The sequence below is a fragment of the Nerophis ophidion genome, linkage group LG13 (assembly GCF_033978795.1).
Source record: "Nerophis ophidion isolate RoL-2023_Sa linkage group LG13, RoL_Noph_v1.0, whole genome shotgun sequence".
NCBI classification, from domain to species: domain Eukaryota; kingdom Metazoa; phylum Chordata; class Actinopteri; order Syngnathiformes; family Syngnathidae; genus Nerophis; species Nerophis ophidion.
In genome coordinates, this window is record NC_084623.1 from 11,945,919 (window position 1) to 11,962,344 (window position 16,426).

Genomic DNA, 16,426 nt, shown 5'->3' on the forward strand with positions numbered 1-16,426 from the left:
GCTAAGGGGACAGGACGATTGATCCGTGTTAAGGAAAGAATGAATGGGGCCATGTATTGTGAGATTTTGAGCCAAAACCTCCTTCCATCAGTGAGAGCTTTGAATGGTTGACCAAATACCTATTTTCCACCATAATTTACAAATAAATTATTCAAAATTCCTACAATGTGAATTCCTGGATTTTTTTTTTCACATTCTGTCTCTCACAGTTGAATTGTACCTATGATGAACATTACAGACCTCCGTCATCATTTTAAGTGGGAGAACTTGCACAATCGGTGGCTGACTAAATACTTTTTCGCCCCACTGTATGTGTGGATCGCACTATGATGGCAATATGACGCCAGTAAACAGCAGTAATATTTTAAATGTTCCGCTGACACGTTCTAACACAACAACTAAAGTTAAATAAAGTAACAATGATTGTCACACACACACTAAGTGTGGCGAAATGACACTAATTAAATAAGTAACATAGTTATATACCAGAATGCTAACAGTTTCCATTCTGCTGCTGCCCTGAGGATGTTCAAAATTTTTAAAATACTGTTTGTTCTTTTCATTTTTTATTGTTGTTTGTTTGATATGTATTGTAAAATTCAGCTGTTTTTTCAGTGGGGCCTTGGGTCCACTGCAAGCATGAATAAATAAAGTCAAGTCAAGTCAAATTAATCTCTGCATTTGACCCATCACCCTTGATCATCAATTTTGGTGATTCCCGGGCGTCTATTAAACAAGACAAGAAGCAAGGAATTAAACAGAGACAGAATTAATGTAACATTTTGACAACATCTTACAAAAGTAGTCATCTATATATTACAGCTATATGACTACTGTATTTTTTCACCACATAAGCTCCAGCACCCCCCGCCACCCCAGAAGGGACAAGCGGCAGAAAAATGGATGGATGGTAAGGTTAATTCTCTGTTTTATCGCCTGTGCATAAAGGCAACCTTTGTGACGCCAATAAAGTTTGATCACTTCTTACGTTTTATATTGCCTATTAAGTGACTATTAAGTATTAAGGGCATGATTCTTCCTCTAATTCTGTACTATCACATGGGGTCAGACATTTGGGAGTAGTTTTCCAAATGAACAGTATTATTATGAATGTATCATTTGTCTAAGTGTTCCTTATAACATTAACCACAAAAAGTACACAATTTCAACACAACTTGGAAAACAAAATGATGTTTTACTCATTATATACCATACAGTCGACACTAGATGGCAGTAAAAGCACACACTCAGGGCTCATTGTCAAATCACTATGCCGTTTTAATTAATTAGAAATCATAATAGTACTGATTATTTCTAATTACAGATAGAAAAAACACCAAAAGGCTCTCTTATTGTCTGCGTCCGGGTTTTTGACATTCTTCATGTATATTTTACGCTTTCGAAGTGTTTGTCCATATCAAACGTTCATTTTTTTACGACTGCACCTTATGAGCATTTAAACCAGGGGTGTCAAACTCAAATACAGAGTGGGCCAAAATTTAAAACTGAACAAAGCCGCGGGCCGAGGTTGAACAAATTATTAATAGGGACCCAAACAAGTTTTGCGTTGAACATTGAACACTCAAGGCTTATATAACTATATAGTGACATGAAACATCGAGTCTCAAATAATAATAATAATAACAATTTAAAAATGTCAATGGCATATCAAACTAAATTTAAATATGCCTCTTTTCTATTTGCAGCCTTCGGAGGTACATATCAAAAATAAACTTTTTCCACAGGCTCACAATAAATTTGAAAATAAAATAACAACGATTTAAACTATCAAGCCTTGATGTAGCAAGAGAAAGTGCATGAATAAAACGTTAATTATTGCTCAGTTTTCTACACTGATTTGCTTCAACACTGAATATGGAACAAGCAACGCTTACATAACTTAATCATGCAAAAGCAACCATCAAAAAACAAACGAAAAAACATCAATGGTACATTAAATAAAATAAAACAAAAAAAAAAAAAAAATACCCCTTTTCTATTTACAGCCCTCTGAGGTAAATATCAACATTAACGTTTTCACAGGCTAATACATTTCAAAATAAATTAACAATGAGGTGGGCGGGGTTGGGGGGTGTGTGTGTATTGTAGCGTCCCGGAAGAGTTAGTGCTGCAAGGGTTTCTGGGTAGTTTTGTTCTGTATGTTGTGTTCGGTGCGGATGTGTCTGTCATTCTTGTTTGGTGTGGGTTCACAGTGTGGCGCATATTGGTATCAGTGTTAAAGTTGTTTATACGGCCACCCTCAGTGTGACCTGTATGGCTGTTGATCAAGTATGCATTGCATTCAATTATGTGTGTGTAAAAGCTGCATATATTACGTGGATTTGCCGCCACGCAGTTTGTATGGAGGAAAAGCGGACGTGACGACAGGTTGTAGAGGACGCTAAAGGCAGTGCCTTTAAGGCACGCCCCCAATATTGTTGTCCAAGTGGAAATCGGGAGAAATTTGGGAGAATGGTTGCCCTGGGAGATTTTCGGGAGGGGCACTGAACTTCAGGAGTCTCCCGGGATGTATTAGCGGTGAATGCAGTGTTACAGCGGCACTGCCGCTGTATAATATCGGCGGGCCAACTCTAATGTTAATTTGATATTGCCCCAAGGGCCAAATTAAATTACACGGCGGGCCAAATTTGGCCCGCGGGCCAGAGTTTGACAACCATGATTTAAACTGTTAAGAGCAATATACCATAGCATTTTTTTTTTGCAAATGAAAACAGGAAAATGAAACATGCAAATGAAAACATTCTCAATTGTTCTACCTTGGATGGAAACACATTTAATAGATATATACATACATGTAAACTGGAAAATGAGGACGCGGGTGTGTTGCAAAATTACTAGAGATGTCCGATATTGGCTTTTTTGCAGATATCCGATATTCTGATATTGTCCAACTCGTAATTAACGATTTCGATATCAACCGATACCGATATATACAGTCGTGGAATTAACACAATATCATGCCTCATTTTGTTGTGATGCCCCACTTTATGCATCAAACAATGTAACAAGGTATTCCAAAATAAATCAACTCAAGTTATGGAAAGAAAATGCCAACATGGCACTGCAATATTTATTATTGAACACAAAGTGCATTTTTTTTTAACATGCCTCAAAACAGCATCTTGGAATTTGGGACATGCTCTCCCTGGGAGAGCATGAGGAGGTAACTTTGTGTTGCCATGAGCGAGAAGACAAAAGCTGTCTTTGATCCAACCAAGAAAAAGGCGTGTAAAACTCAACTGTATATGATGGGAAGCAACATGAAGGTGTTCTGTTTCTTTGACGTATTGTAATCCACAAAAACATTTTGTCTTGACCCTAGAACTACAAAGCGGAGAGGAAGCAGGACCAGACTCCCCTCCAGGCCACCTTTACTTTGAACTGTTTTACGACCTTATCTTTGAACTGTTGTATTTAAAGGCAATGGCTGTTTATGACCCCCCCTCCCTTACAAACAGCTGTTGCCATGTGTGGAAGTCGCTTCCTTCCGGGTTCTTTGGGCCACCAGTCACCGACATCACCACTCCCTTTCAGGGTCAACAATAATGTTTATTTTACAATAAACGCCAGACCGTGCAAAGTCTTGATGTGCTTTCCAGCAATTGTCTTTCCAGAATCGAGCACATAAATGGTTTCCCTAAGAGTGGTCTGTCTTGCTATCGCTCTCCTCGTGCTTCGCCAACTGCCATCATCAACCCTTCCTCTCCTTCCCGGCTGCTGCCTTTAACAGAGCGACAGGTGATTAGACAAACACTCTCAGCTATGTCACCTACGCACCTGTCGCTAATCTCAAAGCCGGTTAGGCCACAAACGGCTTCGCTGCAGGTCCGCAGGCCACGCCCACCACACCATGTAATCAGGGAAAGTCCAAATAATGATAGTGTTACCATATCTGAGTTACTGTGTAGAAATATGGGGAAATAATTACAAAAAGTACACTTCATTCACTAACAGTGTTACAAAAAAGATCAGTTAGAATAATACATAATGTTGGGTATAGAGAACATACAAACCCTTTATTTATTGAATCAAAGATACTGAAATTCCACGACACAGTGGAATTGCAAACAGCTAAGATTATACAGAAAGCAAACTATAACCTGCTTCCCAAGAATATACAACAATTCTTCTCAACAAAAGAAGAGAAATATAATCTTGGAGAAAAATGTAATTTAAAACATTTGTATGCACGTACAACACTTAAGACCTTCAGTATATCAGTATGTGGAATTAAATTATCAAACAATTATCAACTAATATGATCCACTTCAAGAAACTCTTCAAACTGGAAGTGTTTACAAAGTACAAAAATGAAGAACCATGATAAACATTCTGATTTTACTCACTCGTTCATTCTCAAAACAATCCGACTAATCTCATCGTATGGAATAAAACTTACTTCACCAATTATTTATTTATTTATTTGTATTGTGATTACTTATTACTTATGGAGTATACATTGTGAATACATTGAGAACAGGAAGTGAACAAAAGTTTTAGCAACTGTTATGTAAAGAAAAGGGGTAGGATTAAATAAACTCTGCTTCTTCCTCCTCCTTTTCAAACATGTTGAAAAGAGAAACTGGAAATTGTGATGTATCATGTTGTATGCTTGCATGTTCCAAAATAAACTCAAACTCAAAAAGAGGAGGCGTACAATTTTTCATCAGAGCGTGGGACACTGTATAAGTGTACAGGTGTATGTGTTTCTCCTCATTGAGCCAAATTTAATTCCGTCTCAGTTTTATTCCTTGCTTCTTGTCTTGTTTAATAGATGTCATCAGTGTTCGGACCAGTGTAGTTTATTTGCCATTTGTTGTATGACGGCCTAAAAAGTGCCGGGGCCTTAAAAGTGTGTTGTGTAAAAGTCCCAAGAGCCAGATTGCTCATCTCACTGCACACTTATTTGCTGCAGAAGCAGTTAAGATGTGGCAGCAAGGCGGTAAACTATCTATCCCCGATGTATTTTTCACGCTGAAACCTCCGAGGTTATTAATAACTGCTGCTTTTGGGTTGACATTGCCACAACAGAAAGAATAAATCTTCCTTGGAAAATGGAAAAAAAAAAAAACAATAGAAATGTTCTCACAAAGACATTTCAGACCTTATCAAAATCTGTGTTGCTGTTAAAAAACACGGAGAACAGGAGTCGCTGTTTAACAATCTCCATTATATGCAAATATAATAGAGGGTTGAATCCTGCCGTCTAAATGACTACTCTGTGGCAAAGCCTTCACAAAGAGAGGAGACTATGACTTTATCCAATGGGGTACTCAATCAATGACAAAGGCAGCTTGCAGTGTTCTTTATCATGGAGGAAAAAAAAGGAAATCTGAGGGGCTTCAAGGACAACCTTTATCACACGTCTGATACCCTATAGTGCTGTTTTGAGATACACGTCATCTCTATCCGCAGCACATGTGAAGTATCTATACAAACACTGCGGATATCTGACAGCTATTGATTGTTTTCAGGGAGAGACAACGCTTCGTAACAATAAACGGGACTCTGGTGGACTTGTTCTTTTACCGTCCATAAACAAGGAAAACATATATATAGCCGTATTTTTCGGACTATAAGGTGCACATATGATCATTTCATTTTCTCTAAACTCCACAGTGCGCCTTATAACCCAATGGACAGAATCATTTGGATCGTGCTTACCGACCTCAAAGCTATTTTGTTTGGTAAAAGGTGTAATGATACGTGTGACCAGTAGACGGCAGTCACTCATAAGAGATACAATGGGGCAAAAAAGTATTTAGTCAGCCACCGATTGTGCAAGTTCTCCCACTTAAAATGAGGACAGAGGTCTGTAACTTTCATCATAGGTACACTTCAACTGTGAGAGACAGAATGTGAAAAAAAATCCAGTAATTCACATTGTAGGAATTTTAAGGAATTTATTTGTAAATTATGGTGGAAAATAAGTATTTGGTCAACCATTCAAAGCTCTCACTGATGGAAGGAGATTTTGGCTCAAAATTTCATTCATTCTTTCCTTAACACGGATCAAACGTCCTGTCCCCTTAGCAGAAAAACAGCCCCAAAGCATGATGTTTCCACCCCCATGCTTCACAGTAGGTGTGGTGTTCATAGGATGCAACTCAGTATTTTTCTTCCTCCAAACACCACAAGTTGAGTTTATACCGAAAAGTTCTATTTTGGTTTCATCCGACCACATGACATTCTCCCAATCCTCTGCTGTATCATCCATGTATCCATTTTGGTATAAACTCAAGTTGTCGTGTTTGGAGGAAGAAGAATACTGAGTTGCATCCCATGAACACCATACCTACTGTGAAGCATGGGGGTGGAAACATCATGCTTTGGGGCTGTTTTTTCTGCTAAGGTGACGGGACGATTGATCCGTGTTAAGGAAAGAATGAATGGGGCCATGTATCGTGAGATTTTGAGCCAAAACCTACTTCCATCAGTGAGAGCTTTGAATGGTTGACCAAATACTTATTTTCCACCATAATTTACAATGACAATTTTTAAAGTTCCTACAATGTGAATTCCTGGATTTTGTTTTCACATTCTGTCTCTCACAGTTGAAGTGTACCTCTGATGAAAATTACAGACCGCTGTCATCATTTTAAGTGGGAGAACTTGCACAATCGGTGGCTGACTAAATACTTTTTTGCCCCACTGTACGTGTAGACTGCAATATGATGGCAGTTATAGATAGGAGATATGTGTAGACTGCAATATGACTCAAGTAAAGAACACTACCATTTTATATGTTCCTTTGAAAGGATTGAACATTACACACGACGATCAAAAATCGACCAGAATATTTTAATATGACTTTGGTAAGCTATGAAGCCACACCGCTTGATGGATTGTACTGTGCTTCAACATACGAGTATTATTATGTTGTGTGTATAGGGTAAGACATATAATCTGGCCTTTTGTTTTGCAATTTCATTTAAAAGCAACTTGTCTTACTTTCTGTTACATGCTGATCTGTATTTGGGATCCGAATAAATCCTGAAAAATTGCGCGAGTCCGCCTTTGTAGTCCGTGCCCACACCATAGTCGATAAGTTTCTTCTTTTTCTCTATCTTCTTGTTATGGGACATTCATCCTCCGCTGTTGCCATTTCTAATATAAAGTGGTGTAAAGTTCCTACTTATATCTGTCAGTAAACGCGCCATGAAAGTGTTAAAACATACCGGTGTAGTGAGTTCACTTTATTCACCCAAGGAACTTTAGTAATTAGAGAGTTCCGGTCGGACGGTTTTATCGGGACACATTTCCAGCCTTGTTATTGCACGAGTGAGCCACGGATGAGGAGATGCTGCTCCGTTATTGATTGAAGTGAAGTCTGAATGCCATTAAAACAGTTAGCGCCATCTTTTGACACTTCTTCCACTCTCATCCTTGCACGCTACACCACTATAACAAAGATGACGGAGAAACACAGTGCCAAAGGTGACTTGAAAATAATCTGTAAAACATCATCTATGCTACTTTTTGACCAAAGAACCACCATTACATGTTATGTAGACCACAAGGAAGTGTTTTACATTTAGAAAAATAATAATATGACTTCTTTAATGCGCCCTTCAATCTGGTGCGCCTTTTGTATGAAATAAACCTAAATAGACCCGCTCATCGGCAGTGCGCCTTATAATCTGGTGCGCCCTATCGTCCGGAAAGTACGATATACTAAATGGAGTTACTGTGGGTCAAGCACTAGGACTAAGTGGATTGAACTAAAGCCTGTTTCTATTAAAACTTCCGGCAAGATAGTCGATTAACTCTGCCGTTTCTTGCTAACTCGCGATTGGTTGTCACTGCTGTCACTCCCTTTGAATATGACCAATGTATGATCTTGTAACGACTTGGTATCGGATTGATACCCACATTTATGGTATCATCCAAAACTAATGTAAAGTATCAAAACAACTGAAGAATAAGTGATTATTACATTTTAATAGAAGTGTAGATAGAACATGTTAAAAGAGAAAGTGTTAGAATAATTATGTATATATTATTATCATAAATTTATGCTTAAGGGCCATTAATATAAATTATTGTCACTTGTACTGAAGTGGTGTTTTTCTATCTGTGCAAGGACAAAACTTCTTGTCTGAGGGGTGGCCTCAGCCGCAGATGTTATCTTGTTTTAGCCCACTAACAGCCAAGGACTTTAAGGGGACCAATTTAGCCCAGAGGGGGGGTGGGCAAGAATAGATGACACATATGCCCAGGTCAACTAAAGTCCACATGTCGCATCAAAGACACAGGAGACAGAGCTTGATCAGATAAGAGATCTTTTGCAAAATGTCACATCCCTGAGCCTAATAAACAACTTTTGGCGACCCGTTCAAAGAACATCATCAATTAAAACGAGTACAAGTAATTTTGCTATCACACTCCCCCGGGAGGAGCTGGACCAAGTGGCTGGGAAGAGGGAAGTCTGGGCTTCTCTGCTTAGGCTGCTGCCCCCACGACCCGACCTCGGATAAGCGGAAGAAGACGGACAACACTAGTACGGACAAAAACACATTTCCTTTAAAATATTTTTATTTTATCTACGATAAAAATGGCAACGACGCTGCACAGCGAGGACGAGAAGTGTTCGACCTTCTTGATTTGAATCTTTAGCGGTCTCGTGGGCCACCCGGGCCCTGAACACTTTACCAAAAGTCCTCCTGCCCTGTTGATTTAAAGCCCGAGGAGCAAGGCAGATGGCAGTAAACAGTTCAAGATGTTTTAGGTTTTTTTTCGAAAATGCAGCCCCAAATATTCCCCTCCATTGCCTTTGGGTAGGGTCTCCTCAACTGCTGTGTGCCACACATTCCTGCTACTTTATGCAAAACACGTGACCGGATGTTTTTCTCTTCAGAGTCTGTTTTTTTTTTTTGTATTGCTGCAATATTCTTATATGGATGACTTTAAGTGTGTGTTTTATATGTAAATTAATCATATTGAGTTTTGACCGGAGTAGTCACTCAAGAAGCCAAACACTGCATGCTGTGCATTATTCATGTTTACATAGTCTTTAACAATGCTGTCATCTAAAAATCACAATTCTCCGGAACCCCACATGGGAAATTTGTTTGTGTCGAGCATCCCAGCTGTCACGCACACCACCAGAGAGCAAAATCAGGAAAAAAAAAACATACGATAACACCCACATTTAATCAGTGTTTAAAAAAAAAAAAAAAGCTGTAAAATACATTGTAAGCACACCATTTCGCTCCAGGTGAGGGTTTGAATGAATGAATGGTTTATTTTGAGCCATGCAAACAAAATGAAATAAAAATGAATGAAATAAAATACAAAAGAAATATATAGATACATTATTTTTACACCTACATTGAAAACATTACATGTGACTAATCTTTTGTAGATGTCAAGATTGGCTCAAAAGGGAGTGGGAAGAAGTAAACTTATTAGGTCCATCCATTTTCTGCCGCCTATTCCCGTTCGGGGTTGCGGGGGGCGCTGGCGCCTATCTCAGCTACAATCGGGCGGAAGGCGGGGTACACCCTGGACAAGTCGCCACCTCATCGCAGGGCCAACACAGATAGACAGACAACATTCACACTCACATTCACACACTAGGGCCAATTTAGTGTTGCCAATCAACCTATCCCCAGGTGCATGTCTTTGGAAGTGGGAGGAAGCCGGAGTACCCGGAGGGAACCCACACATTCACGGGGAGAACATGCAAACTCCACACAGAAAGATCCCGAGCCTGGATTTGAACCCAGGACTGCAGGACCTTCGTATTGTGAGGCAGACGCACTAACCCCTCTGCCATGTCTCTGTTTAATTCCTTGCTTCTTGTATTGTTTAATAAATGTCATCAGTGTTCGAACCTGACACGAACACTTGGTTAACATTCACGAGATGTAAAGGGAGTATTATTTCGGGGTTTTGGATGTTTTTTTAGAGTGTACACCCATTAGTTGCATTGTTAGCCGCCTCATACTTGCCATACATTACAAGTTAGAATGCATAGAAAAGAAAAAAAATATTGTCTTAATTTATACAATATATACAATATATATATACAATATATAATACAATAATATATATAATATAATTCAATTCAGTGGTTGCTGCTATATATTGTCTATATAAAATACATTTAAATTCACACAAACTTACATATATACATATGTACACACACATATATACAATTTATATATATATATATACATATATATATATATATATATATATATACATATACACACACAATCACATACATACACATGCATATACCCAAAATACACACATATCCATCACACACACACACACACCTATATAAATACTATATATATAATAGTATATATAATATACACTTTTGTCTAAACAATATTAACAGTTTAGGGTTTGAAAATACAATGACCTAACTCACCTTTTTTCCTGTTGAAGGCACGATTCATAGTGGAAAAAGTCCGCAGCGTTTAGTCCTTGATTTAGTCCGATATTCCACCTGGAAAAGAAGCGGAGAAAAAGATGGATGAAACTAAAGAGTCTAAATCGGCATTTCTTACCCCTAGAGGGCCCCGTTGTTGAGCTGCGAGCAGACCCTGGAGGGCCGACGAAATATATCTGTTTTTCATTATTGGGCCGCAGCGGTGAGCAGTCAGAGGTGGGTAGTAACGCGCTACATTTACTCCGTTACATCTACTTGAGTAACATTCGGGATAAATTGTACTTCTAAGAGTAGTTTTTATGCAACGCACTTTTACTTTTACTTGAGTATATTTATAGAGAAGAAACGCTACTCCATTTATCTGCAATCAGGTCGCTACTCACGATATAGCTCGGTTGGTAGAGTGGCCGTGCCAGCAACTTGAGGGTTGCAGGTTCGATTCCCGCTTCCGCCATCCTAGTCACTGCCGTTGTGTCCTTGGGCAAGACACTTTACCCACCTGCTCCCAGTGCCACCCACACTGGTTTAAAAATGTAATTTAGATATTGGGTTTCACTATGTAAAGCGCTTTGAGTCGCTAGAGAAAAAGCGCTATATAAATATAATTCACTTCACTACATTTTTTTTTATCGATCTGTTAATGCACGCTTTGTTTGTTTTGATTTAGTAGGAACTACGCATGCCTGCGTTTCACCAATCACATGCAGTCACCGGTGACGTTGGACCAATCAAACAGAGCCAGGCGGTCACGTGACCGTCACACGTAGAACCCGACATGTTGAAAAACTTATTGGGGTGTTACCATTTAGTGGTCAATTCTACGGAATATGTCCTGAACTGTGCAATCTACTAATACAAGCTTCAATCAAAAGTGTAAAGGAAAAAAAGACACTTTTTATTTCAACCGTACTTCCCGTCAAAAGCCTAAAGACTGATCGCACAGTTCCTGTCTTCACAATAAAAGCGCCGCTTCATCGCGCCTGCGCTAACAAAATAAGAGTCTCCGAAAGCCAGCGCAAACAAGCTAGCAAGCTACGGAGTTTGCCGCCAATGTATTTCTTGTAAAGTGTATAAAAACGAATATGGAAGCTGGACAAATAAGATGGCAAAAAACAACGACTTTCATGATGTATTAGACAGGAAGGAAGAACTTTTTTTTCTCCTCCATTTGAAAACGTGGACGTTATCAGCACTATACTGTCTGATTCCAATCAATGCAAGTCATCAGAATCAGGTAATACACCAACTTATATTCTTGTCTTCATTAAAGATAGGAATCTATGTGTTAAACATGCATGTATATTTTATTAAAACACCTTTAATATGTGAACAAAAACGGCAAAATAAATAGATATAAATGATATACTGTATATATAAGTATATGTATGTGTGTGTATATATATATATATGTGTGTATGTATATGTATATATGAGGTAGATCACCTCGACTTGGTCATTTATTAGGTAATTGATCAACGTTGAAAAACTTATTGGGGTGTTACCATTTAGTGGTCGTTTGTACGGAATATGTACTGTACTGTGCAATCTACTAATAAAAGTTTCAATCAAACAACCAATCAATCAAAAGTGTAAAGGAAAAAAAGACACTTTTTATTTCAACCGTACTTCCCGTCAAAAGCCTAAAGACTGATCGCACAGTTCCTGTCTTCACAATAAAAGTGCCGCTTCATCGCGCCTGCGCTAACAAAATAAGAGTCTCCGAAAGCCAGCGCAAACAAACTCGCAAGCTACGGAGTTTGCCGCCAATGTATTTCTTGTAAAGTGTATAAAAACGAATATGGAAGCTGGACAAATAAGATGCCAAAAAACAACGACTTTCATGATGTATTAGACAGGAAGGAGGAACTTTTTTTTCTCCTCCATTTGAAAACGTGGACGTTATCAGCACTATACTGTCTGATTCCAATCAATGCAAGTCATCAGAATCAGGTAATACACCATCTTATATTCTTGTCTTCATGAAAGATAGGAATCTATGTGTTAAACATGCATGTATATCTTATTAAAACACCTTTAACATGTGAACAAAAACGGCAAAATAAATAAATATAAATGATATACTGTATATATAAGTGTATGTATGTGTGTATATATATATGTGTGTATGTATATGTATATATGAGGTAGATCACCTCGACTTGGTCATTTATTAGGTAATTGATCAACGTTGAAAAACTTATTGGGGTGTTACCATTTAGTGGTCAACTGTACGGAATATGTACTGTACTGTGCAATCTACTAATACAAGTTTCAATCAATCAATCAATCAATGCCTACTGAGCCTATGGTGCTGTTAAGTTATTATGGCTCAATTTGCCTCATCCATCCATCCATTTTCTACCGCTTATTCCCTTTTGGGGTCGCGGGGGGCAATTTGCCTCAATTTTTTTTTATTTCAATGTATTATTATTTAATATATAATATTGTTTTAGTTGCTTAAGAGATATTCCTGGCTCTGAATTTGCTCATTGCTATTTTTATGTTTTTGTGCATTATTTGTTTCCGTAATCATTAAACAAGCAGGTTACTCACCAGTTACTCAGTACTTGAGTAGTTTTTTTACAACATACTTTTTACTTTTACTCAAGTAAATATTTGGGTGACTACTCCTTACTTTTACTTGAGTAATCAATCTCTAAAGTAACGGTACTCTTACTTGAGTACAATTTCTGGCTACTCTACCCACCTCTGTGAGCAGTTGTGCAAAACCCAAAACCGGTGGAGTTGGCTGTGAATCGTAAATAAAAAACAAGAATACAATGATTCACAAATCTTGTTCAACCTATATTCAATTGAAAAAGATATTTAACGTCCGAACTGGTAAACTTAGTCATGTTTTTGCAAATATTAGCTCCTTTGGTATGTTAGGCCTGCAACATGTTTCATAAAAGCTGGCACAAGTGGCAAAAAAGTGTTATGATCCGCTACCCGGATTCTATTTTGATTTAGGTTTTTGAGTCTTTTTGTGTTTTCAGTTCAGTTCAGTTTATTTTCAGTCTAACAAAAACATATTCAAACATGGATCATGATATTTTTAATTTTTTAAAATGTTTATTTTTTTTGCAGGTAAGGGCTTGTTTTAATGCAAAAAAAAATAACAACACTGGTAAAAACAGACAGAAATAAACAAAAGGAACGCGTGCCGAATGCACCTGAAGCTAAGGCTAGTACTTAGCACAGAATCAGGAACCGGATACATCAACGTGATTGTTGCTTACCGCAAGTAAAGAACCAAGACCGACTGACGGGAGAAGGCAGGCTTAAATAATAAAGTAATTACAACACAGGTAGGCGTCGGGAGCAAGCGGTAGGTGAAAAAATTGAGTAACTATAGTAACAAACAGAGGCGTACAAACCGGAACCGAAAGAGTCCAAAACAAACAGAAAATACAAAAAGACTCAAAAACCTAAATCAAAATATGATCCGGGCAGCGGATCATAACAAAAAAGACTGAGAAAGTTGAGGAATGCTCATCAAACACTTATTTGGAACATCCCACAGGTGAACAGGCTGATTGGGAACAGGTGGGTGCCATGATTGGGTGTTAAAGCAGTCATTCACAAACAAGGATGGGGCGAGAGTCACCACTTTGTGAACAAATGCGTGAGCGAATTGTCCGACAGTTTGAGAACAACATTTCTCAACAAGCTATTTCAAGGAATTTATGGATTTCACCGTCTACGGTCCGTAATATCATCAAAAAGGTTCAGAGAATCTGGAGAAATCGCTCCATGTAAGCGATGATATTACGGACCTTCAATCCCTCATGCGGCACTGCATCAAAAAGCGACATCAGTGTGTAAAGGATATCACCGCATGGGCTCAGGAACTACAGTTTGTCGCTACATCTATAAGTGCAAGTTAAAACTATGCTATGCAAAGCAAAAACCATTTATCAACAACACCCAGAAACGCCGCCGGCTTCGCTGGGCCCGAGCTCATCTAAGATGGACTAAAAAGTGTTCTGTGGACTCGTCAGACTACATTTCAAATTGGTAAGTGTGGACATCGTGTCCTTTGGACCACAGAGGAAAAGAACCATCTGGACTATTATGGGCGCAAAGTTCAAAAGCCAGCATCTGTGATAGTATGGGGGTGTACTAGTGCCCAAGGCATGGGTAACTTACACATCTGTGAAGGCACCAATATTGCTGAAAGGTACATATAGGTTTTGGAGCGACATATGTTGCCATCCAAGCAACGTCTTTTTCATGGACGCCCCTGCTTATTTCAGCAAGACAATTCCAAGCCACATTCTGCACTTGTTACGACAGCGTGGCTTGGTAGTAAAAGAGTGAGGGTACTAGACTGGCCTGCCTGAAGTCCACCCTTGTCTCCCATTGTAAATGTGTGGCGCATTATGAAGCGTACAATACCACAATGGAGACTGTTGAACAATTTAAGCTGTACATCAAATAAGTATTGGAGAGAATTGTATTCTGTTTTTATTTACTATTTATACAACGTGCTAACTTCACTGGTTTTGGGTTTTGTAATACATTTGTGTACCACTTGTGGCAGCAAAATATAAAAAAAACATAAAAAGTCCTGAGCTAAAGTCATGGAGAAATTTCTTGAGCGCAAAAATGATGACCAACGTTGTTAAGTTGTATTTTTAATTGCAATTAAATTATTAATATATTAATGCTTAAAATATATTTATTTTAGCACTGTATACATTTAATGTAAATGCACTTATCATTCATTTTATGAGTACCTTCTTTTGCAGTATATTTGATAGATATTTATTTTTGTAATCAGCCTGACCTAAGCCTTCATAATAATCTTTGTGATTGGTTTCATAGAATTTGACAAGGTTTATCCTAATAAACTGTAAGTACGTTGCATATAATTATTGAATACATTTTAAATCAAGATGATTAAATCAGTGTTTATGGTTAAGTGGAAACGGCTAAGAACCCCTGGTCTACAAAACCCCAAACCAGCAAAGCCTACACAACCCAAAACCAGTGATGTTGGCACGTTTCTGGGTGTTGTTGATAAATGATGAATAGGATGTTGGATGTTCCAATTAAGTGTTTGATGAGCATTCCTCAACATTCTCTGTCTATTTTAGCCACTCGTGCCAACTTTTTTGTTGCAAACATCATTTGGCTAATATTTGCAAAAAATAATGACGTTTCCCAATTCAAACATTAAGTATCTTGTCTTTGCAGTCCATGCAGTTGACTATAGGTTAAAAAAGATATGCAAATCATTGTATCATGTTTTTATTTACCATTTACACAACGTGCCAACTATACCGGTTTTGGGTTTTGTAAACAAAACATCACAACTGTCACCTGGTTTAAAATATATATGAGAGTATGACATATTGTATTATTTTAAAGACGATCAATTGTGAGTTTTGTCCTTTATGGATTTATAGATATTGCCACTTTTTCCTGGTCTCAAACTGAGTTCGCGGGTTATATAAACGGGTTGTAAAAGTGACTGGGGAGAATATACACTAAAGCATATCCGATACATTTTATCTAAACTACAAGGACATGTTTTGAATCTGCATTAAAATTTTTATAGGTTCCCTTTAAAGAGCTTTATTCTTCATCATGTGCTATTATTCGAAGTAGTGAAATTAAGTGAATTATATTTATATAGCGCTTTTGTCTAGTGGCTCAAATTACGTTTTCTGTATGCTTCTGTTTTAGTATGTTTTATGACGGATGGTGGTTCCTGCAACACTCCATCCCACTAAATAACTGGGATATTTGTTTTCTACGAGAAATATCGCCATGTCGAATATTCTGCATCTACACCCAGAACACAACACGGCAATCAATAATCCAATCATTATCTCGCCACGAGTACATAAAAGGCACAAAGATTTGACCGTTAAACTCAGTCAAGTTTCAGAACACCCGTCTGAAAATGCAAAATGATCGAACGTTTCCTCTCGCAAGTGAACGCCACGCAATCAGCACATCTTCAGATTTTCATAATAAAATAATATCTTCAAAATA

The 16,426-nt window shown here is 38.1% G+C and overlaps 1 protein-coding gene across 9 annotated transcripts in view; it reads right to left on the reverse strand.

Moving 5' to 3' along the window:
- Positions 1–16,426, reverse strand: part of LOC133564237 (PTB domain-containing engulfment adapter protein 1-like) — a 200,492-nt gene that overhangs the window by 112,945 nt on the left and 71,121 nt on the right. For 7 of the 9 annotated variants that reach the window (XM_061918406.1, XM_061918411.1, XM_061918403.1 and 4 more), the window contains exon 2: positions 10,403–10,480. In XM_061918406.1, coding sequence (XP_061774390.1) covers positions 10,403–10,430 — 28 coding nt within the window. In that variant the 5' untranslated portion in view covers positions 10,431–10,480. The remainder of the gene's footprint in view (positions 1–10,402; positions 10,481–16,426) is intronic. The other 2 variants (XM_061918405.1, XM_061918408.1) reach the window with 1 other exon arrangement.